The 24,148-nt window shown below is 42.2% G+C and overlaps 2 protein-coding genes across 2 annotated transcripts in view; one reads left to right on the plus strand and one right to left on the minus strand.

Annotated features, from left to right (window-relative positions):
• Positions 1 to 951: 951 nt before the first annotated feature.
• Positions 952 to 11,012, minus strand: LOC132869275 (protein SCO1 homolog, mitochondrial). Its single transcript, XM_060902612.1, has 7 exons — positions 10,709 to 11,012; positions 10,504 to 10,620; positions 9,468 to 9,558; positions 4,270 to 4,467; positions 4,086 to 4,178; positions 1,658 to 1,773; positions 952 to 1,298 (listed from the first exon to the last, which is right to left on the minus strand). Exons 1-7 carry the CDS (start codon positions 10,838 to 10,840, stop codon positions 1,164 to 1,166), a joined length of 882 nt encoding a protein of 293 aa, XP_060758595.1. The 5' UTR covers positions 10,841 to 11,012; the 3' UTR covers positions 952 to 1,163.
• A 353-nt stretch (positions 11,013 to 11,365) lies between these two features.
• tbl3 (transducin beta like 3) overlaps positions 11,366 to 24,148 on the plus strand; it is a 98,765-nt gene continuing 85,982 nt past the window's right edge. Inside the window, exons 1-7 of the mRNA XM_060901722.1 lie at positions 11,366 to 11,560; positions 14,101 to 14,152; positions 18,479 to 18,574; positions 20,385 to 20,432; positions 20,565 to 20,706; positions 20,790 to 20,874; positions 22,632 to 22,802. Coding sequence (XP_060757705.1) covers positions 11,529 to 11,560; positions 14,101 to 14,152; positions 18,479 to 18,574; positions 20,385 to 20,432; positions 20,565 to 20,706; positions 20,790 to 20,874; positions 22,632 to 22,802 — 626 coding nt within the window. The 5' untranslated portion in view covers positions 11,366 to 11,528. The remainder of the gene's footprint in view (positions 11,561 to 14,100; positions 14,153 to 18,478; positions 18,575 to 20,384; positions 20,433 to 20,564; positions 20,707 to 20,789; positions 20,875 to 22,631; positions 22,803 to 24,148) is intronic.

The following is a 24,148-nucleotide window of genomic DNA, read 5'->3' on the forward strand; positions in this document are numbered from 1 at the left end:
TCACAAAAAGACGTCGAGAAAGGTGGCTCTTGAACCTCTCACTGAAATCGAAGGGAGCCGAGTCGAAGCATGCTCGAGTTTGCAGTGATCACTTGGTGAAAGGTTTGTTTCTCCGTCTCAGCTATGTCTTTAGTGTTTTCCAAGTACTTTTCTTGCTATGTGTCGTTATTTTACGGTACTTTTTTTTTAGTCACGAAGCGCTAAAGTCTCCACCCGTTTCTTTGTTTACTCCTCACAAAGTCCATATGCATGAAAGTCACGACAAAATTCTTCCCCAGCCGTACAGTTACAATGCGCCGTGATCACTTCTCCGTCTTGTTTAACTAAGATCCAGGTCTTTAAAGGGGTTTCTGATGATCTTTGTGAATGATTTACCTGAGATTAGCGCGAACACAAGTGAGAATCAAGCGAACTGTTATTTGTTTACACTTCAACTTGCAGCGCTTCATTGTAAAGACATGAACAAAAAGCTTAAAAAAAAATACTTACACGGGCAAAAACAATCCAGGATTCATTCAGCAGTGACTTGATACTGAGGTCCTTTACCCAGCCACATACAAAAAAGTTGTAAGCCTCCATACTCTTCCACGCTTTCATCTGTTTTGCGCTGTAGAAGGACGTATGCAACACCAGATAGTTCAAGATGTCAGGGAACTCGACTGAAGGGTCGTTTTCGAGATCGTATGACAAATCCTTCTTTCCCAGACTGTAGGGGTCGATTCCATTGCACGTAGCAATCTTCTGAATATATCTAAAGCAACCAGTGGCTTCTAGATTACGAGCGTACTCTGATAAGTTATCGCTAGTTGTTTGGACTACGGCAGCCGTTTAGACCACCAGCTATTTCAGTTCCAGTAAAACCGCTAAGAAAAGTCACGTGACCGAAACCCAGCAATATAGTGGAAGCTCATGCTAGTTCGGTATAGTTTTCAAATTCCAGTCAAATAAAAATAACAGAGAATGTATTTATTTAAGACTCTTCTCATATGGATAAATGTTCAGTGGAAACAATATTCTATACAGAAGTTGATCTAAAAGTTATGAATATTCACAATTATGAATTTTGTAAACGAAATTATGAATATTCACAATTATAAGTCTCTGGAGCAAGAAAAAAAGGAGAAAGGGAGTCCGTTTTGGTAAATTTGCCTTCCCATCCTTCACTACTTGGCCTGTCTGTGCTTCCTCATGTGTGACGCAATGGAAGAGGAGATCTCGGCTGATTTCTTGTTCTGGCCGTAATAGTCCACAAACTTTCCATCAGGACCCACCAGGTACATAATGATGGTATGATCGACCTGTGTTTAGAGCATAAACACATTCACAAAAGATGCAAAAAAAAATTTCAAACCCAGTGTGTTTATTATAAAAGCGTTTTGTATCACAACTTTGATTCCTAAAAATGTGGAAAATACAATTAATTAGTGCACTGGGTTTACTGCCAAAGGATTAGAAAACCATGAAACTAATTAGTTAAACAAATACAAGCACAATGTGCAGATTTCCGAGAAATCTTCCACCTCACTTTACAGGTGACGAGACTTCTGGATTAAAATGTTCACCCTTACGCAGTGTACTGTTTAGGTTCAACCTAAAATTTACTCACACCTCATTTGTGTGATTTTGAAGGAATGAAAAAAAAACCCAAAACACTCACAATGTAGTCGTTGTCTTCATCTTTTGGACCCTGACTGTAGTACACTCTGTAAGCTCTGGAGACCTGCTCGATTTGTGCCGTTGTTCCTGTCATGCCTATCAGCTTCGGGGAAAACTCTGCAGATACGAAAAAATAAATAGATCTTTTTTTTTTTTTAACTGGTTTCCAGTGTATGTTTTCATGCCTTAAAAGATTCAAAAGGTGGACAAATCAGTAGCCAGGGCACATGGGAAAAGAAAAGTTGTGTGTCTGGACTATTAGTATTTTTAATTTGTAGGTTCAACTACCAGGAGAAAAGAGAAAGAGGAGAAAAAAAACCCCACCACTCCCTATTGACTTTTGATATCTGTTAACAAACAGGATGTTTGTTCTGTTCCCTTAGCTTGTATTAATCACTGAGTTCTATATAAACTCTGGAGAGCTCATCAGAGTGAATCCATCTGCCCGCCATCTTACTACTCGCATCATGTGTGATTTATGCGTTAAACCGTCATATCCGATAAAATTTGCCCCAAGAAAAATATCCCTTTCGTTACCTCCTGTTATTTTCTCCACATTCCTTACATATCTTTATAGCGCTCCACTTCACTGTTATTGGTTTTTTTCCTTTTCCAGTCCAGTCTCTGATCATTTTTTTTTGAATGGCTCATTTATTACTATAATTATTTTTAGGGGGCGGCACAGTGGTGTAGTGGTTAGCGCTGTCGCCTCACAGCAAGAAGGTCCGGGTTCGAGCCCCGTGGCCGGCGAGGGCCTTTCTGTGTGGAGTTTGCATGTTCTCCCCGTGTCCGCGTGGGTTTCCTCCGGGTGCTCCGGTTTCCCCCACAGTCCAAAGACATGCAGGTTAGGTTAACTGGTGACTCTAAATTGACCGTAGGTGTGAATGTGAGTGTGAATGGTTGTCTGTGTCTATGTGTCGGCCCTGTGATGACCTGGCGACTTGTCCAGGGTGTACCCCGCCTTTCGCCCGTAGTCAGCTGGGATAGGCTCCAGCTTGCCTGTGACCCTGTAGAACAGGATAAAGCGGCTAGAGATAATGAGATGAGGGATGAGATTATTTTTAGGGAGATTATTTCAGTTTCTCTCTTATACAGCGTATTCGTATATTTCTTCTATTTCTATCTATCCATCTATTTAAACTATTATACCAACACAAAGGCTGTACAGTACTTCTTTTTTATTTAGGACAGTTGTTGAAACAGGATTATTTCCTCAAGTTATTTGCCATTTTCACTTCATTCTCACAGTCATGTCTTAACAGTATTTATTGGTCACATGATTCATCCATCCATTATCTCTAGCCGCTTTATCCTGTTCTACAGGGTCGCAGGCAAGCTGGAGCCTATCCCAGCTGACTACGGGCGAAAGGCGGGGTACACCCTGGACAAGTCGCCAGGTCATCACAGGGCTGACACACAGACACACAACCATTCACAATCACATTCACACCTACGGTCAATTTAGAGTCACCAGTTAACCTAACCTGCATGTCTTTGGACTGTGGGGGAAACCGGAGCACCCGGAGAAAACCCACGCGGACACGGGGAGAACATGCAAACTCCGCACAGAAAGGCCCTCGCCGGCCACGGGGCTCGAACCCGGACCTTCTTGCTGTGAGGCGACAGCGCTAACCACTACACCACCGTGCCGCCCGGTCACATGATTCACTGTCACAGTAGTCATGCAGCTTGTGAGCAATAAATACTGTTAAGACATGACTGTGAGAATGAAGTGAAAATGGCAAATAACATGAGAAAATAATCCTGTTTCAACAACTGTCCTAAATAGAAAGGAAGTACTGTACAGCCTTTGTGTATGATAGATAGATAGATAGATAGATAGATAGATAGATAGATAGATAGATAGATAGATAGATAGATAGATTGTATAAGAGAAAAACTGATATAATTGCCATTGAAATAATTATAGTAGTAAAAGAGCTGTTCAAAAAAAAATTATCAGAGACTGGACTGGAAAAGAAAAAAAAAAACTAACAGTGAAGGGGCGCGTTATAAAGATATGTAAGGAATGTGGGTAAAGTGGAGAAAGTCAGAGGAGGTAATGAAAGTGAAAAAAAAAGTCAGGAGATACTTTTCTTGAGGCAAATTTGATCGGATACGATGGTTTAGCACAAACCAAATACATACGATGTGAGTGGTAAGATGGCGGCCAAATGGCTTCACTCGCGATAAGCTCTCCAGATTTTATATACTGTAAAGCTCAGTGGGATTAATGCACTAACCTAGCCAGACATTATTACATTATACTAGCTACCACCTTTTAGTGCAGCTAATAAGGGTTCCAGGGAAGCATAATAGTATGGGACGAGGCAGCACCCTGGGGCTATTACTTCCCTGGTGGGTTCGCCAATGAAATCATGATATTGAAAGATATCTCTAGTATAAAGAGACAGACGCCAAAAGTTTACCTTTGACATATGGTGCCAAGGCTTCGGGTGTATCTCTTTCTGGATCGATTGTGATCAAAATTGGTGTCAAATCCGGGAGTGTCTTTATCCTGTCTGTAGGAAAAAGTAACACTCACTCTCTTGACAGCAAGTAAACTGACTTTATGTCGAATGGAACCAAGTGGTGCTTAAAAAGACACGTTACCAATTTCATCCACGACTGCAATCATTTTCTCAAGTTCATCAGGACAGATATCTGGACAGTGTGTGAATCCGAAATAGATCAGCACCCACTGGCCGAAATAATCTTCACTTTTTGTAGGTTTACTATTGTGATCGATCAGAGAGAAAGGGCCTCCAAGGCTTGGTTTCCCTAAAGACTTTGTTCTCTCTCTCTCCAACTCTAGAACAGGGGAGAAAAAACAAAACACCCTTTAAACATTCTCTGCATGAATAGTTTGATGGTACTTCACAAACTGAGATGCAATAAACAAATTGACTAATAACAGCTTAATAACAAACACATTTCCAGCAATAATGGCCCTTTTCCACTACCCTTTTTCAGCTCACTTCAGCCCGACACGGCTCGCGTTTCGACGACCTTAGAGCAGCATGACTCAGCTCGCTTCAGCCCTGCTTACTGGCTTCCAGTAAGCTACAGAATTGACTTTAAAGCATTGCTGCTGGTGTATAAATCTCTAAATGGTACAGGGCCCAATTACCTCTCTGATATGTTGCAGCGGCCTAACCCAATCAGATCTACCAGATCGCAACAGAAAAATTTACTATTAAAACCAGTTGTTAAAACAAAGTATGGTGAAGCAGCTTTTAGCTACTATGCAGTACAGCTATGGAACCAACTGCCAGAGGACATTAAAAATGCTCCTGCTGTTGGCAGCTTCAAATCTAGGTTAAAGACCAAGCTGTTTTCAGATGCTTTCTGTTAAATAATTAATATTTTTACATTTTTTATAATCTTTACTTTCTCTGCATGTTTTAAATTTACTTTAATTTTATTCTGCTGGTTTCTTTTTCTTTTTCTCCTTTTTGGCATTTTATTATTTTAGTTCTACTGTTGTTTAATTCTTATTATTTTCTTTTAATTCTTTTAATTAATTGTTTTAGATTAAAAATAAAATTATTTTATGTAATTTTATTTCTCTATTGTTTACTGTTTTTGCTTCTGTAAAGCACATTGAACTGCCATTGTGTATGAAATGTGCTATATAAATAAACTTGCCTTGCCTTGCTTAGCACCCAAAACTCGCACGGTTTTGGAGTGGGGCTGAAGCGAGCCAAACCGAGCCGAGTGGGGCTAGGGGCATGAGGAGACACTCCCCTGTACACTGATTGGTGAGGAGGAGTGTCCTCACACGCCCACACACGCCCCGCGAGCATGCTGGGATCTGTAAACACCGTAAACCCAGAAGAAGAAAAATTACGAATTACGAGAATTTCTGAAGCCTTATGCGCCTCGCCTCATCTATACGCTCTTGCCAGTATCTGTTGGCGTTGTCGGTGACAACAAGCCACAGCACCAAGACCAGCAACACTAATGACTCCATGTCCTCCATGTTTATTGTTTACTATCCGGGTCGTGAGACTACCGCTTAAAAGATCACTGATGTCACTGTTTGCGCTGCTTAACGACATCACGTGACGTCCACCCACTTTCGCTAACTCCACCCAATGTGTCCACCCACTTCCAGCCAGCACGGTTCAGCACGGTTGTAGTCGAAATGCAACTCCAACAGCTCGACTCAGCCCAACTCAGCACGGCACGGCTCAGCCCGACTCAGCCGCGTTGGTAGTGGAAAAGCGGCATAAGAGTACTCCTATCTATAAACGTTAGATATACACTACCGTTCAAAAGTTTGGGGTCACCCAGACAATTTTGTGTTTTCCATGAAAAGTCACACTTTTATTTCCCACCATAAGTTGTAAAATGAATAGAAAATCTAGTCAAGACATTTTTCTGGCCATTTTGAGCATTTAATCGACCCCACAAATGTGATGCTCCAGAAACTCAATCTGCTCAAAGGAAGGTCAGTTTTATAGCTTCTCTAAAGAGCTCAACTGTTTTCAGCTGTGCTAACATGATTGTACAAGGGTTTTCTAATCATCCATTAGCCTTCTGAGGCAATGAGCAAACACATTGTACCATTAGAACACTGGAGTGAGAGTTGCTGGAAATGGGCCTCTATACACCTATGGAGATATTGCACCAAAAACCAGACATTTGCAGCTAGAATAGTCATTTACCACATTAGCAACATATAGAGGTTTTCGACCTGACGTCATAGGGTCACGTGATACTGTTTACGCCGCCATTTTGGAGGTCAAACAAAGCCATGCTTATCAGCAAACAACACTTGTAATATCCATCTTCTTCATCGCTTACTTTTATCGTAGAATGCCTGATACGTGTTGTGCAGTTAGCTGCCACAACAGAGGAGGGGATAAACCTGGATTAACGTTCCATAGGTTCCCGGCTGATCAACAGCGTCGTGAAAAGTGGATCGCGGCGATCAGGCAAGAGAATTGGCAGCCCACTGAACACACGCGTTTGTGTGGCGAACATTTTGTCTCAGGTAACTTTTCCAAAAGTTTAAAGATATCGTATGCGAGATAAATGACAAATTATACATGTAGCCTAGCACCTAGCCTACACGTAAACCCTGTTAGGTGGTGTTCAGGCTACCTGGCACCGGGCTTCTTACTAGTGTTTGGGCGGCTTACGTGTAGTCTAGGTTTAACATACACGGTGCCCTCAGGCGAGGCAGAGCCATGTTGTTGGGTGGGATGTACTTTTTAGATGTGAATATGCAATGGACAAAACTAGAATTCGATACTAGACATATTAAAGACCCACTGACAACTTTTTACACCACGTAATATGTGTATTTATTGTTTTATTGCTGTATTGTGAAATAAAATATCCAAAACTCAACTTGAATAAAGGGTCGTCTTTGTAGAAAATCAAGAATTTCAGAGCCGATTTTGTGTTTTTTGCCCCAGCTTCTACAAGCGCCATGAGCCATTTGCCCGTTTTTGCCGCTAGGGTGAGTGACGTCACATCAGTGTATGTCGTTCTGGATTGCATGAAAACAAAACATGAAGCAGGGAAGCTATCGAGATTGTCTGCCCTCACGTCTATTAAAGATTCTGTTTAAACAGCATAATGTCTTAAACATATGGTCCTGGTCACGTCACACTATTGGTCCCACTCCAAAAAACATCATGTCTAAGCTCCTGTTAGATCATGTTAGATACAGTAGCTACCAGAAGTTTAGGTCATATTTATGCAGAAATATCAAAAACTCTAAAGGGTTCACAAACTTTCAAAACATGCCGGATGACATCTTATATCTATCACTCCACACATATATCATGTATATTATCCTAACTAAATATATGAAACAAGGTATTGGCCTTTCAGTTGTTGTACATTACTGGTATTAGCTGCTTTGGCCTATTGATAAGTAATATGCAATGGTATAAGACGCATTTGTGACGTTACAACAAATTTTAAACAACATACATGTATTGAATAACAACACATAGCCACGTACCCTGGCTCGTTCTCTTTTGGCAAAGGCACCACCGGACTTTCGCTTTTTGACCGCCCCTTCGGGGGGTCTGCTGTCATCTGTTTCTCTTTTGACAGATTGATTCGGCCCGGGCCTGTCAAACAACGTCGGCACAGCTGACTCCTCCAACACCAGTGGATAAGTTGGATCAAACGTTCTTCGAGTTCTGGACGACAAAGTGAAACAGTGCTCCTCGAAATGTGCTGAACAGAGACGTGACCATTTTGTTGACTTCCAGTTCGCGCGCGTTTTGGAAACGTTTCTTTCCCACTCTTTTGCTATTTCAGGGTGTTTTTTCCAAGGAAAGGAATGGAGTTTCACTCCTTCCGACGTGGTGTTAGAACAGGCCAATTTATGCTGACAACCCAGTCCTCGCAGACGGTGTCGCAGACAGTGTCGCAGACAGTGTCTGCGTAGCCCCCCCCTTCGCAGACGCTCTGCGCACACCTCCCAAAAATTGTGACCACCGCAGAAGCCTCGCAGACAGCGCAGCAGACAAGAGGGCTCTGATTGGTCCACTCTACCCGCTGTACACGCACTTCCGCTTCCCTACTTTCCCGGTTTGTTTTGTTTTCACGACCGCCATTTTTAAAAACACGAGCAAAGATGGAGCAGCATGAAGAGCGGTTGATTGAGGAAGTGAGGAAGTACGTACATCTATACGACTCCAGTTCTAGTCATTATAAGTAACCGGAGGATAAACACTCCACTAACCACACCCACCAACTACTCCTAGCGACTTCGCGCCCCCTTGCGTTGTGGCGGTGAATAACATCGCGCACGCCTATTACTCCCCGCTCAACGATAAATTACAACTGTCTGCGAAAAGCTATCTGCGAAAGCCTTGTCGCAAGAGCATGCAGAGGCCTGTAAGCCACACATATAATCCCTTTTCAGTTAGACGCCATTTAACTTTTTCACGCAAGGAAATCACAACAAAACCACAGCTCAATATCACAAGACTTGTGAGAACTGAACCAACATAGTGACTTGTAAACAAAAACGACACACTGATGTGACGTCACTTCCGGCATCTCTGAATGAGCCCAGTTCATATCCAGGTCAATCTCCCTGCGCGAAATTTAAAATTACTTCTGATGTTTAAAACGGACAGTTAAACCAAGAATTAAAACCAGAATTTATCTTTGGAGTCATATATTGTTTGTTTAAAAATGAATACGAAATGACTGTCAGTGGGTCTTTAATTATTATGCGTTTTTCTATATGATGAATGTAACTCTCTCTCTCTTTCTCTCTCTCTCAACCTGGACACTATTTTTCTAACTGCAATGAATTTACTTTTATTTGGCATCATGTTGAAGTAGACTGTTATGGAATTTTTTTTGCCACAAAATGTTGTTGGAAATCTTTGCATATATGTTGTCATGGCAACCATTCAAACAATGCATGCTGTGAAAAGGGAAAATACATTTTTTTTGACAAATCTTTAAAGTAGGTTTTTCTATTTAAATATTAAAAGTAGTAGCCTACTTCTTAAAGTTATTCAATTTAGGTTTAGTAGCATATTGACAGTGTAATGTCGCTCGATAACCCACATGTTGGGCTAGCGGGAGTCGCCATTGTTGTGACCGCCAAAATGGCGCCATCTACTTGTCGACATGGCAACGGTCACGTGGGTCGAAAACATCTATAGAGTGCATTTCTGATTAGTTTAAAGTGATCTTCATTGAAAAGAACAGTGCTTTTCTTTCAAAAATAAGGACATTTCAAAGTGACCCCAAACTTTTGAACGGTAGTGTAGGCAAACAGGTTAATCTGGGTAATGAAAAAGAAAGAAATATCAAAGCCTTACTTTCTTCTTTCTCTTTTTTAAAGTATTTCATGCCCAGAAGAAGAGTCCCACCCAAGGCAAATGTGACCGCGAGAGATTTCCATGTGACTGGCTAAAAAAAAAAAAAAAAAAAGGCACAAAGAAGCAAAAGACTACAGTTCAAAATCTCATTAAATACAGTACATCACTTCAGTATCATGCAAAACTGAAAACGCAGCTGGATATTAGAAGAGAAAAAAAGAATAAATTTTATATACTATACATACTATAGCGGCATCTGCTTAATCGCTCCACGTGTAGCCTATGACATGGTTAGCATTGCCAAATTGCTATTGTACAAGAAAAATAAAATACAGGATGCACGCTAGGTGAGTGTATAATACCTAGAAGTGATACGTGATAAAATCACATCATGATATACTTTTCCTAAGTAAAACACTTAGACCTGATGTATGATCAAGACATTATGACTAATGATCGGGCAAATGTAAATAACCAACACTGAAAAAAAACCCACCACACAGTCAAATTATTATATTACTGCGAATGGGGCGGCACGGTGGTGTAGTGGTTAGTGCTGTCGCCTCACAGCAAGAAGGTCCGGGTTCGAGCCCTGTGGCCGGCGAGGGCCTTTCTGTGTGGAGTTTGCATGTTCTCCCCGTGTCCGCGTGGGTTTCCTCCGGGTGCTCCGGTTTCCCCCACAGTCCAAAGACATGCAGGTTAGGTTAACTGGTGACTCTAAATTGACCGTAGGTGTGAATGTGAGTGTGAATGGTTGTCTGTGTCTATGTGTCAGCCCTGTGATGACCTGGCGACTTGTCCAGGGTGTACCCCGCCTTTCGCCCGTAGTCAGCTGGGATAGGCTCCAGCTTGCCTGCGACCCTGTAGAACAGGATAAAGCGGCTACAGATAATGAGATGAGATATTATTTATGGTTTCTTTTCTAATTTCATGGCTTTTTACGTGTTCTTGCTGCAAATGCTGTTTTGCTTTTCTTGTTTTCTGTTTATTTATTCATTGTTTGTTTACATGTTTGAAATAAAGATAAATTGCTTACACCGGTCTTCTTTTCTGTCGATTTGTTGCCTCCAGATGAAGGTGTCGGAGGGACAGAAGACAGTGTCCTCTTCACACTGAGAAATACAGGACTTCTGGATGTGAGGACTTCATTCAGCTGCAAGAGACACAAGTTATCATATCATGTCAGCATGTAATAACAAACAAATATAGGGTTACAATCAGGTACAAATATTTAGACATACTGGAGTGCAAGTTCCCCTGTTCAACAGGTGTGCATATGTTCTGTACCAGGAGCTTCTGCTGGAATAAAACCTACTGAGAATAAACGGGCTGGACATCAGACACCTGAGTCCCTGTAAACCCAGTGTGATCATGGCTTTCACTGCAAAGGAAACTGCTTTTGGTCTGTTTTTCAAAACAGAAATGACTTCAGCTTACACGAACCTTACAAAACAAAACCAGAAATGCCATAAAACAACACTTTCCCCGAGCAGCACAGCAAACCTTCAGGTCAACCAAGCTGCATGACAGCAACTGAAACCAAAAGCGGATATGAGGTAGCGCAGTTGCTTCGGCGGAATACCAAATCGCTTAATGATCCCTATATAGGTGCACTACACTGTGCACCAAGTAATACATATCTCGCGCTCTATAGTGCCCTAAGGAAGGCGAAACGGCTCTGTTTGTTATTCGGCACTAAACAGGCGACAATGACGCTAACAAGTCTCCAACATCATTAATATCTTCGTAAATAACTGTGTAAATGAATAAATAAGCGAAATATTCTTAAATATATATATATATATATATATTAAAACATTAAACGGAAATTTCTTTTATGTCTTAGAGAGAAAATGGCGTCGTCAGGATGAGGAAGAGAACGGGTTTGTATTTGTGTGACGTCATATTTGTGCGACGCTGCCCAGTCGGAACACATGTACAATGCGTGAGGGAGAATGTGCTCAGATGCAGTAGTAATATTGTAAATAAATAAGTATATATATTTTATATATATGTATATATAAATACGCTTCTTCCTAAAAGTTTAGAAGAAGTGCGGCCATGGCAGCCAACACTCTGCGGTTTAAAACAAAGTAAGTTTGATACAAGCAAATGATGTTAGATATGTGTATGTATTCGTCTGGTCGTGTAGCTAGCATACTTGCCAACTTTTCAAAATTCTTATGGGGGAGAAAAGTGCGTGAACGACATTTTCAATTGGACGAGGGTCTGATGCGCGGTTGAAACGATATAAACAGTGGATCCCAATTAATTGCAAACCATTTGAAGTTTATACAATTAAAGTGTTTTTGAATTGTTGATATTGTTCTATCAATTACTATAGGTTATGGGATTCATGTATCAGGCATGAGAGAGCTCAGAGTGAAAAATCTGAAATGATACTCTTGTCTTGAATTTTAATATAATAACAATGAAAGGGAAGTCTTAATCAGATTCTTAGCTGAAAAAGCTTCTGCCTGAATATTGTATCCATACAGAGACCCACAGAAAATAACACAAGTGATGCTTTAGAAGAATGTTTATAATTTATTAAAATAGTCGCAGTGAATGAAAGTATTATTGGATTGCATCAAATGTGTTTTCCTTCTGTAAGCTCATGTAAAAATACAGAGAACTATAATATCATATATAAATTAAATTTTAATAAGATTTAACCAAAATAGTAACAACTCAATTAAATAAATACTGCACTGTCTTAGTACGACTAAAATGCATCTCTCTCACTAAACACTTTCCAACAGAATTTTTAAAAAGCACTAGAAATCCTATCCAAATCCTATCGGAATGCATCAAAGGAATTTGCTCATTTGCAAACTTTGACTGAAAGTTTTCAAACTAAATTTAAAAATGGCGCTATAAATACTACCATACTATCAAAATATACTCCACAAAGAAATTCACTCGAATGCAAAATTTTAGTCCTACCAAAATACACTCACTAGTAATCTTTCACTTAAAGGAACAGTCCACCGTACTTCCATAATGAAATATGTTCTTTTCTGAATTGAGACGAGCTTATCTGTACCTCTCCGAGCTTTGCACGACCTCCCAGTCAGTCAGACGCGCTGTCACTCCTGTTAGCAATGTAGCTAGGCTCAGCATGGCCAATGGTATTTTTTGAGGCTGTAGTTAGATGTGACCAAACTCTTCCACGTTTTTCCTGTTTACATAGGTTTATATGACCAGTGACATGAAACAAAGTTCAGTTAAAAAAATTGAAACGTGGCGATTTTCTATGCTATGGAAAGTCCGCACTATAATGACAGGCGTACTAACACCTTCTGCGCGCTTCGGCAGCGCATTGATATCTGAGCTCCGTATCAATGCGCTGTCGAAGCGCGCAGAAGGTGTTAGTACGCCTGTCATTATAGTGCGGACTTTCCATAGCATAGAAAATCGCTACGTTTCAATTTGTGTAACTGAACTTGTTTCATATCACTGATCATATAAACCTATGTAAACAGGAAAAACGTGGAAGAGTTTGGTCGCATCTAACTACAGCCCCAAAAAATACCATTGGCCATGCTGAGCCTAGCTACATTGCTAACAGGAGTAAACAGGAGTAACAGCGCGTCTGACTGACTGGGAGGTCGCGCAAAGCTCGGAGAGGTACGGATAAGCTCGTCTCAATTCAGAAAAGAACATATTTCATTATGGAAGTACGGTGGACTGTTCCTTTAAAACCTCAAAACTCGATCAAAATCAATCACTTTCTGGATAATTCACTTGTAAACTTTCACTTTAAACTTTCAAACATAAATTCAAAATAGCACTAAGACACGACCACACTATTCAAACACACTCACCAAACCAATTCTCTGTCATGCAAAATTTCACTCAACACTTTAGAAGTTGTACTGTTTGTTTCTGAAATGGTTTGAAAGACTAGTTTAATTTCACACTCAAATGTCCATTATTAGATTAGATTAGATTCACTTTATTCATCCCACATCGGGAAAATTCACGTGTTACAGTAGCAAGAAAATGTCAAACAGATAACAAATAAAACTGAAATAAAAATTAGACAAACGAAGGATTACATACAGAGGGCTATTTGCATTATCTACCGTGAAAAAGTATAGAAAAATTGCCTTATTGAGAGGCTCGGAAAAATTGCACATTACAGGTAGATTCTGATTTAAAGTATCTTTACCTTAAAATGTGTAACTGGCTGGTCGAACATTTGCTTATCCATGGAAATTCATTCTCCCATGCAACCTGGTATTTGCATTCATATTTTTGCCGTTTGGTATTGGGTTTAGTGGCCATGATAAATGATTGCTTGTAAAAAATGTCGGACAGCCTGGGTGAATCCTACATTACGGAAGTGACTGTCGTTCTGGTCGTTGATTGGTTAAAAATCAGTTGACGTCAGCAGTGTTTCTCATACGATTCTGATTGGACATAATCGGGAGTATTTTTAACTTGGCGGTAGGGATTTCCCAAAACCGGCAGATTATCCAGTTTTTAACAAATACGATCGGGAGACGGAGGCTAAAATCAGGAAATCGGGAGGGTTGGCAAGTATGAGCTAGTTAAGATAAGAAAACTTTTCACAAATCAAAAGTTGATGTGCTTCATTGGTTTAATACTAACCTCTGTCTGGTTTTAGCTATGCTGTGTCCAGCAAAATCGAGCCGTTCTACAAGGGAGGGAAAGTACAGGTAAAGAAGTGTATTATTATTATTATTATTATTATTATTAATCTCTTGAAATCACCAACTTTTTTTACCTATACTCCTTGCATCCTCACTACACTCTCCTCCCCATTCTCATTGATGTGCATCAGTGAGAATGGGGATGAGAGTGTAGTGAAGATGCAAGGAATAGACGTAAAGAAAGTTGGTGAATTCAAGTACCTGGGGTCAACTGTGCAGGAAAATGAGGGCTGCGATAGTGAGGTGAGAAAGAGAGTGCAGGCAGGGCGGAGCAGTTGGAGAAGGATTTCGGGAGTCATTTAGACCTATCAAAGGCCTTTGATAAGGTCCCACACCACCAATTGTTAACAAAGCTAAGGCTACATCCACACGACAACGGCAACGAGATGTTATTTAAAAAAATATCGCGTCCAAATGGGCAACGATCAGTAAAATATCAGGTCCATATGGCAACGCAACACTTGCTGAAAACGATGCAATACACATGCCACACCTCTAGGGGCGCTGTAAGACGGTCCCTTTGGAGACACCAGAACAACAGAAGAAGTAAGGACGCATGCGCATAAACTATTATGCGCGAGACTTCATATTAGCCACAAAGTCAGAAAAATCTGTTCATAAAATTACGTTATAATGACCAAATACAATGAAAAGTGTTTTTCCAGTCTCACCTGTGAAAGGTAATCCCATGTGATCTCCTCTGGACGGTAAACCTGTTGGTACAGTTAAACGCAGCACATGAATGAGGCATCTTTATTCTCCGCTTTGCCCCATCCAATATGGCGGCGAGGATGACGTATGATTCTACGCGGAAGGCGGCGTCTTTAATGGTCCGGAATAAATTGAATGCTACACATTGATGGATTAATTTGTTCTTCTACGCCCTTTTTGAGAAATGTATTGTAGGACTTAAACCAACATCTGAAGAGGTGAGATCGCTCCTTTTTTTCCCTATTTTTGCTGGCGGGATTGACTCTGCCCTAAGGGCTATTCTCTCTCTCTCACTTTGCACCATTACACAATAAATATTCACAGTGAAAATATTTTGTAAGCGCGTTTCATGAACCAAGTTATAGTATTTGTTGACAACTCGCATCGAGTTCGTTACACTTCTACCCGGCGTGAAGCACTCACAGTCATGTGGTTGTGACGTCATCGTAAACAAATCCGTTCTACTCATCCAGACGACTTCGCAACGGCAACGTTGCGAGATCTTTCCACTCTGGAACCCGTTCTCAAAAGATTGCGTTTTGGGGCACCCAAAACGCCGGTGCCGTGTGGACGCCAGGCTGAAACGATAAACAATTGTATCGGATTCACCTGAATCCGTTGCCGTGTGGACAGGGCCTAAGGGAATATGGTATTACAGGTTCTCTACTTGAATGGTTTCGAAGTTACTTAACGAATAGGCAACAACGTGTGGTACTTAATGGTGCTTTCTCCTCCTGGTTACCCGTAACATCTGGTGTTCCGCAGGGGTCAATTTTGGGGCCTCTGCTCTTCCTCATCTATGTCAACTAGTTATGTGTGTCATGGATCAACCCTTGCATGCTATGCAGATGATTCTAAACTTTATCATACTATTGATTCTACAAGATCAGCACTCTCTCTGCAGGCGGACATGGACTCGTTACATAATTGGAGTTGACCATGGAATGAAATTCAGTACTTCAAAGTGCAAAGTTTTACAAATATTTTAGAAGAAAAAAAATGTGAAGCAAACATATCACCTGGATGGGCAGGTCCTTGAATCTGCAACTCAGATAACAGACCTCGGTGTACTTGTGACCAAAGATCTGTCATAGGGAACTCACATCGAGCACATGTATGCAAAGGCCAACAAGTTGTTAGGGCTTGTGAAGCATGTCTGCTGGGACATAGGTGATACTGCGACAAGGCAGCTCCTCTGCTGTACTTTAGTGAGGCCCTGCCTTGAATATGCATGTAATTTATGGTCACCATACACAGTAAAGCACAAAGCTCTAATAGAGAACATTCAGAGATGTGCAACTAAATTACCATCCTTCTGATGTCTGCTACACAGAAAGACTTAAATCTCTGAAACTTTTACCGTTGGAGCATAGGTGTGAGATTAGTGACTTGATACTGTTTTTTATAAGATTCGGTCTGGCATTACTACTGCAAATTTTTCCAGCTTACTAATTTCTGCTACATCTTGCTATTCCACCCGGAACTTTGATGTTGCTAACTACCACCCTCTTTCCAGTCATAAACAGAACTATTTTCGGGAATCCTATTTCCCAAGAACTGTTAAACTATGGAACAGCCTTTCTTCAAACATTAAGAACGCAACCAGTCTAACTGTATTTAAGAGTCGACTTCATAGTTTATATGTTGAAAAACTACCTACGTACCAGCCACCATAGTCAGTTATCTATTTTATTAATTATAGGGCATTAGAAACTTTTTTTTTATTATTTATACATAATTTGTTTCTATATTTTTTTAATAGTTTATTAGCAATCTATATTTTTATAGATGGTCATGAGCTTTGGGTAATGACCGAAAGAACAAGATCGCGGATACAAGCGGCCGAAATGAGTTTCCTTCGCAGGGTGGCTGGGCGCTCCCTTAGAGAGAGGGTGAGAAGCACAGTCACTCGGGAGGAGCTCGGAGTAGAGCCGCTGCTCCTCCACATCAAGAGGAATCAGCTGAGGTGGCTCGGGCATCTTTTTCGGATGCCTCCTGGACGCCTCCCTGGGGAGGTGTTCCAGGCATGTCCCCCCGGGAGGAGGCCCCGGGGAAGACCCAGGACACGCTGGAGGGACTAATGCCGCTTTTCCACTACCAACGCGGCTGAGTTGGGCTGAGCCGTGCCGTGCTGAGTTGGGCTGAGTCGAGCTGAGCGGGGCTGTTGGAGTTGCATTTCGACTACAACCGCGCTGAACCGTGCTGGCTGGAAGTGGGTGGACACATTGGGTGGAGTTAGCGAAAGTGGGTGGACGTCACGTGATGTCGTTAGGCGGCGCAAACAGTGACATCAGTGACCTTTTAAGCGGTAGTCTCACGACCCGGATAGTAAACAATAAAAATGGAGGACATGGAGTCGTTAGTGTTGCTGGTCTTGGTGCTGTGGCTTGTTGTCACCGACAATGCCAACAGATACTGGCAAGAGCGTATAGATGAGGCGAGGTGCATAAGGCTTCAGAAATTCTCGTAATTCGTAATTCTTCTTCTTCCGGGTTTACAGTGTTTACAGATCCCAGCGTGCTCGCGGGGTGTGTGTGGGCATGTGAGGACACTCCTCCTCACCAATCAGTGCACAGGGGAGTGTCTCCTCACGCCCCTAGCCCCACTCGGCTCGGTTTGGCTCGCTTCAGCCCTACTCCAAAACCATGCGAGTTTTGGGTGCTAAGCAGGGCTGAAGCGAGCTGAGTCGTGCTGCTCTAAGGTAGTCGAAACGCGAGCCGTGTCGGGCTGAAGTGAGCTGAAAAAGGGTAGTGGAAAAGGGCCATATGTCTCTCGGCTGGCCTGGGAACGCCTCGGTGTTCTTCCCAAGATGCTGGCCGAGGTGTCTGGGGAAAGGGAAGTTTGGGCTTCCATGCTTAGACTGCTGCCTCCGCGACCCGGCCCCGGATAAAGCGGAAGAAGACGAGACGAGATATATTTTTATGTTTTTGTATTTGTGCAAGGGAAAATTGTCAGTTGGGACTATCCGTCCTGTAATTTTCGCCTGTCAACCAGTTCTGTAGATTTATGACGAACTCTATTAAACTAAACTAAACTACAATTTGTGATAGGAAAGTCCCAGCAAAAGTGAAAGGTAGGATGTATAAGAGAGTAGTGAGACCAGCTGTGATGTATGGATTGGAGACCGTACCCTTAATGAAGAGACAGGAGGCAAAGTTGGAGGTGGCGGAGTTGAGGATGTTAAGGTTTGCGATGGGAGTGATAAGGTTGGACAGGATAAGGAACGAGTACATCAGAGGGACAGCACATGTGGAGAGCTTGGGAATGAAGCTAAGAGAGATGAGACTGAGATGGTATGGGCACATCCTGAGAAGAGATGCAGAGCATGTTGGAAGGAGAATGTTGAGGATGGAGCTGCCAGGCACATGAAAACGAGGAAGGCCAAAGAGGAGATACATGGATGTGGTGAGAGAGGACATGAAAGTGGCAGGTGTGGTAGAGAAGGATGCGGAAGACAGGGAGCAACGGAGATGAAAGATCCGCTGTGGCGACCCCTAATCGGGAGCAGCCAAAAGAAGAAGATTATTATTATTATTATTATTATCTCTGATACAGCTGTGATTGAATGACTGTTAGTCATTTGTTTGTTTCTTTGTTTGTTTCCCCCCCCCTCACATAAAGATAAGCCATGATGAAAAGCACATCTTTTGCACCTCTGGGCCACGAGTCAACATTTTGCAGATTTCCACTGGCAAAATTGTTCACAGTATTGAACAGGTAAGTGTGTACAGCATTCTTATACCTCATATTCTTATATATTATAGTGTTGTTATACAGAGATAACACTAACATTTTACAAGACAAAGGGTACTCCAGGACCAGGGTTGAGACCCTGTGATCTACTCGTACAGAGGTGCATGACTACATTATGGTTCATTATATTGAATTATCAGTTGCAGGATCCAGGGGTACAAGATGTATATATTGTTGAAATATGTCACAACGAAGGGGGCAATAAAATCGGTACTGCTCACACAGGTTACTAGAAGGGAAAACTACTTCCACACCAAAAGTCGTAGGAATACAACCAAGGTGTTTTGGTTTTTTTAAGCGATTTTAGTATTTGGAAAGCCGCTCACCAACAGAACTTTTCCTCGCTATTTTTTTAGAAATGCATACGTTTTGTTCAGTTTTTGAATGAATTTTACACTTTGACTATTATGCTGGCGGCACGGTGGTGTAGTGGTTAGCACTGTCGCCTCACAGCAAGAAGGTCCGGGTTCGAGCCCCGTGGCCGGCGAGGGCCTTTCTGTGCGGAGTTTGCATGTTCTCCCCGTGTCCGCCTGGGTTTCCTCCGGGTGCTCCGGTTTCCCCCACAGTCCAAAGACATGCAGGTTAGGTTAACTGGTGACTCTAAATTGACCGTAGGTGTGAATGTGAGTGTGAATGGTTGTCTGTGTCTATGTGTCAGCCCTGTGATGACCTGCGACTTGTCCAGGGTGTACCCCGCCTTTCGCCCGTAGTCAGCTGGGATAGGCTCCAGCTTGCCTGCGACCCTGTAGAACAGGATAAAGCGGCTAGAGATAATGAGATGAGATTATTATGCTAACAATATAGACCCAAACTGGAGAATATGGAACTTGAGAATGAAAGATCTCATCTCATTATCTGCAGGCACTTTATCCTGTTCTACAGGGTCGCAGGCAAGCTGGAGCCTATCCCAGCTGACTACGGGCGAAAGGCGGGGTACACCCTGGACAAGTCGCCAGGTCATCACAGGGCTGACACATAGACACAGACAACCATTCACACTCACATTCACACCTACGGTCAATTTAGAGTCACCAGTTAACCTAACCTGCATGTCTTTGGACTGTGGGGGAAACCGGAGCACCCGGAGGAAACCCACGCGGACACGGGGAGAACATGCAAACTCCACACAGAAAGGCCCTCGCCGGCCACGGGACTCGAACCCAGGACCTTCTTGCTGTGAGGCGACAGCGCTAACCACTACACCACCATGCCGCCCCATCAAATCTAATACATAATCAATATTCTGATGACATACTTTGTGAAATTATTCATTTTCTCATATGTTACACCTTTTGTACCGCTGGATCCTGCAACTGATCAATTATATTTATCCCCCGCCACGAAGCGCGCAGGGGGATATAGGAATGGAGTCCGTCCGTCTGTTTCAGTCTGGACAAGTTTTCTCAGGACCTCCATAAGCTACATCATTGAAACTTTGTGTGCTCATATTACTATTCATGATCTAAGTTGAGTTCGAAAATCATTTACGAGAAATGATTATTTTCAGAGTTATGGCCCTTGATTTAGGTTATTAGACTTTGTACAAGTGGACTCAGTCTGGACAAGTTTTCTCAGGAGCTACATCAATGAAACTTTGCATGCTCGTACTACTGAAAAATCCTGGGTAGCGTTTTCTGAAGGTGTCGTAGCACTTACGACATCATAAGTCAATATTAAAGCAACGGGCTTATAAGGGCGTAAGTGTTAAGAGGTCTTCATAAAACGCTCGTGGCGGGGAATAGTGATGACCATGTCTTCTTGTTTTTAAATATAGGATGATCAGGAGGACATCACTTCGTTCTCTCTCAGCCCTGATGATGAGGTAGTTGATTGTCCCATCTGTCGTACATATTCCTTTTTCTAGAAGACAGCTTTCTATGAACAAACCTTTTTTTTTTTTTCCCCCGCCTCAAGAGATCAGCCATGATGTTGCTGTGTTTGGATCTTGTTGCAGATACTGGTGACCGCCAGCAGGGCCCTGTTGCTGAAGCAGTGGGACTGGAAGCAAGAGAAGTGCACTCGCTCGTGGAGGGCGATTCACAATGTGCCTGTGGCCAGCATGACATTCGACTGCACCTCTACTCTGTTGGCAACTGGTTGGACACAGTTTAATCTTGCTGGAAGATATGCATTGCTGTCCTGGGAAAGGAAATCTAAACCACCTCTGTGTTTTTTATAGGGGGTTGTGATGGCACTATAAAGGTGTGGGATGTAATCAAACAGTACTGCACACACAACCTGAAAGGCTCTTCCGGAGTTGTTCAGTAAGTAATGAAGTAATATTCTTCCGACTGAGCAGTATTCGATAATATATTTGCGAAAAGTTCTACTTGTACACTACCGTTCAAAAGTTTGGGGTCACTTTGAAGTTTCCTTATTTTTGAAAGAAAAGCACTGTTCTTTTCAATGAAGATCACTTTAAAGGGGTACCAAATATAATATATACAGTTGCTGATGTGACAAAGTAACGTATTCTTAAGTATTCTATCAAATTTATGTACTAGAAAACAACGAAATATCTTGGTAATTGTAAATATAATACTTTATACGCTAAACCGCACAAGAGTCGCCATTTTTAAAAGACCGTGACGTCAGCGCTACCCACTGCACTAGCGGAACTCTCCGAAATAGAGGAGATAAGCGTGTAATCATGGCGTCGGGCGCATCAAGTGAAAGCGACAGCTCTGTCGAATCATACGAAGAGATCCCGCAAGACACACTGCAAGCAGGCTATGGCTTAGAAGGGTACCAGTTTGAACCTAGGAGAGGTACTCTCGACTCCGGTGATAAAATAAGAGAAGAAAGCTCGGATGACGGCGAGGATGAGACTGATGCTGACCATGGGCGTGGCAAGCGTGGGGCAGAGCGTCTGCGTGCAGGTGACACGGCGTGGTGCTCGTGCGGAAAATGTAACGTGGAGTTGCTCACGAGTCCAGCAGAATTTATTTGCTGCAATGAGATAGGCGCCACCCGTGGACTTGCGAAATCGTCGCAAGAGGCAGAAACAGGTATTTCACACGTGCTATTCCCAACCTCAATGAGCCAACACAACTGGGCACATACATACGTCATGAGTGTTACGCAGAGAAAATGAACGTGCATTCTGATTGGATAAAATTAATATCATGGCGGGCTGTTCAAACTGCGGAAATAGTTTGCTCGAGCTACTTTCAAAGCACTATAACTTTCCAACCTTAGAACAAAAAACTTTTGTAAGTCTTGAATAAGGTTCGTTAATGTGTGTTTTATTGTTATATTTACTCTATATATTGCCCTCTGTTCCCCTTTAAACTAATCAGAAATGCACTCTATACATTGCTAATGTGGTAAATGACTATTCTAGCTGCAAATGTCTGGTTTTTGGTGCAATAGGTGTATAGAGGCCCATTTCCAGCAACTCTCACTCCAGTGTTCTAATGGTACAATGTGTTTGCTCATTGCCTCAGAAGGCTAATGGATGATTAGAAAACCCTTGTACAATCATGTTAGCACAGCTGAAAACAGTTGAGCTCTTTAGAGAAGCTATAAAACTGACCTTCCTTTGAGCAGATTGAGTTTCTGGAGCATCACATTTGTGGGGTCGATTAAATGCTCAAAATGGCCAGAAAAATGTCTTGACTATATTTTCTATTCATTTTACAACTTATGGTGGTAAATAAAAGTGTGACTTTTCATGGAAAACACAAAATTGTCTGGGTGACCCCAAACTTTTGAACGGTAGTGTAGGTGCGGTTTATTTTATTACGAAATCTTTAAATGTAGCCGAGTACTCTCAAAACTGATTTCTGGGGGCGTCGTGGCTCAGGTGGATAAGGCGCCATACCATAAATCCGGGGACTCGGGTTCGATTCCGACCCGAGGTCATTTCCCGATCCCTCCCCATCTCTCTCTCCCGCTCATTTCCTGTCTCTACACTGTCCTATCCAATAAAGGTGAAAAAAAGCCCCAAAAAAATCTTTAAAAAAAAAAAACCTGATTTCTTTATTATAGAACTGCCTGTTCATTGTTTTGCTTTGTTTAGTTTAGTGCAGTTTCATCCAGACATCAGCCTACTGCAGCTCTTCTCTTCCTCTATGGAGTGTGGAATCTGCATTTGGGATTTGCGCAAAAGCAAGTGCATCTGCGTTCTGGAGAGCCACTTCAGCACGGTCACGTCGCTGGCCTTTTCTCCCGATGGACACACTCTGATCAGGTACACTGAAGGGAGGGTTGGCAGTTTGAGGTTAAAGCAGATACTCAGAAGCTTTATTTTTAAATACATTTCTGAGTGGATAGTATCTCCATCCTTGACTCTTGTATGCTGCATAAATGGGAATAAAAAATATATTTTTGAGAGTTAAAATCGACCGCAAAGTTGGCATTGGAGCTGCCCCGCTGAGCCAGCCAGCCCTGAGTGCGTGACGTCACAGCGGGAACCGGTTTTAAGGCCGAGGCCTTTGACAGCTATAGACCAAAGTCATATAAATACAAATTTATGGTGAAAGTAAGAAATACCGTTACCGACTTACTCAACTAAGACTGATTTGACTTCATTGATTGTGGGTTGACTCTCATTAAAACAGGATAGGCGTTATAACTTCTGCAACATACATGTACATGCATGCATTTTCACTGATAAAACGTAAAAGGCTCATTAAATAATCAGATGAACTGAGACAGTCACATTCTGAAACAAATTAAATAATCTTATACCGGTAACTTAAACATACAATACACGTTACATGTATTAATCTAAATGCAGGTAAACATGGTGTTTTTTTTGTTTGTTTTTTTTTTTTATCCAAATGAGAGTCACATCTTACCCGTCTGTGTTCTCGCTTCTTGAAGGCCGATCTTGTGACCGATTGTTTTGAAAAAATCTGACTTTCAGTTGTTCGTTCAGCTCTCCGTTCACTCACTTCTTCCACGTAAGGGCGGGATAGCAGCGATATCCAGTTTAGAAATAAGACGGCTGCTCCACTCATTCTCTATTTTCTCCATACTGTGTACTCCGGCATTACTGCTCGGCTCAGGCAATTACTAAAACCCGGGACGGAGCGGGACGTCACCGGTTTTAGCAACAACCATGGGGAGGTCACTGCCCGAGCGATAATTTGTCCCGTCCTGTCCCGTTCCGGGTTTTACCAACAACCTTCGGCTCACGCTCCAGGAGAACTGGTGTAACTGAACTCGCTTTAAAAATAAATAAATACTTGTTTTCTTTTCCTTTAATTATTGGTACTGCACCCTCTTTCAATACAGGCTTATAGCCAACGCTCCTCAACAGATCAGAGGTCTTGTACGAGTCTTCAGTAAAATGTGCAGAGCAGAGGAGAGACCACTTCAGAGGTGCCCAATGTACCCGTGAACTTGTCACAAAGTGCGTCCAAATCTTTGCAGTTTGAACATTCTTGGGCCATGAATGCAACGTAAATCCACCTTCTGTCGTGTTGCTGCACCTGCCAGTAACACATCTACGTGGCATGGCAATAAATTAGCTCAAAATGGAGGATCGGAGTTGCAGTCAGCTCTGTGTTTTAGTATAGCGGAAATGGCGAT

Source organism: Neoarius graeffei, chromosome 20 (assembly GCF_027579695.1).
Source record: "Neoarius graeffei isolate fNeoGra1 chromosome 20, fNeoGra1.pri, whole genome shotgun sequence".
NCBI classification, from domain to species: Eukaryota; Metazoa; Chordata; class Actinopteri; order Siluriformes; family Ariidae; genus Neoarius; species Neoarius graeffei.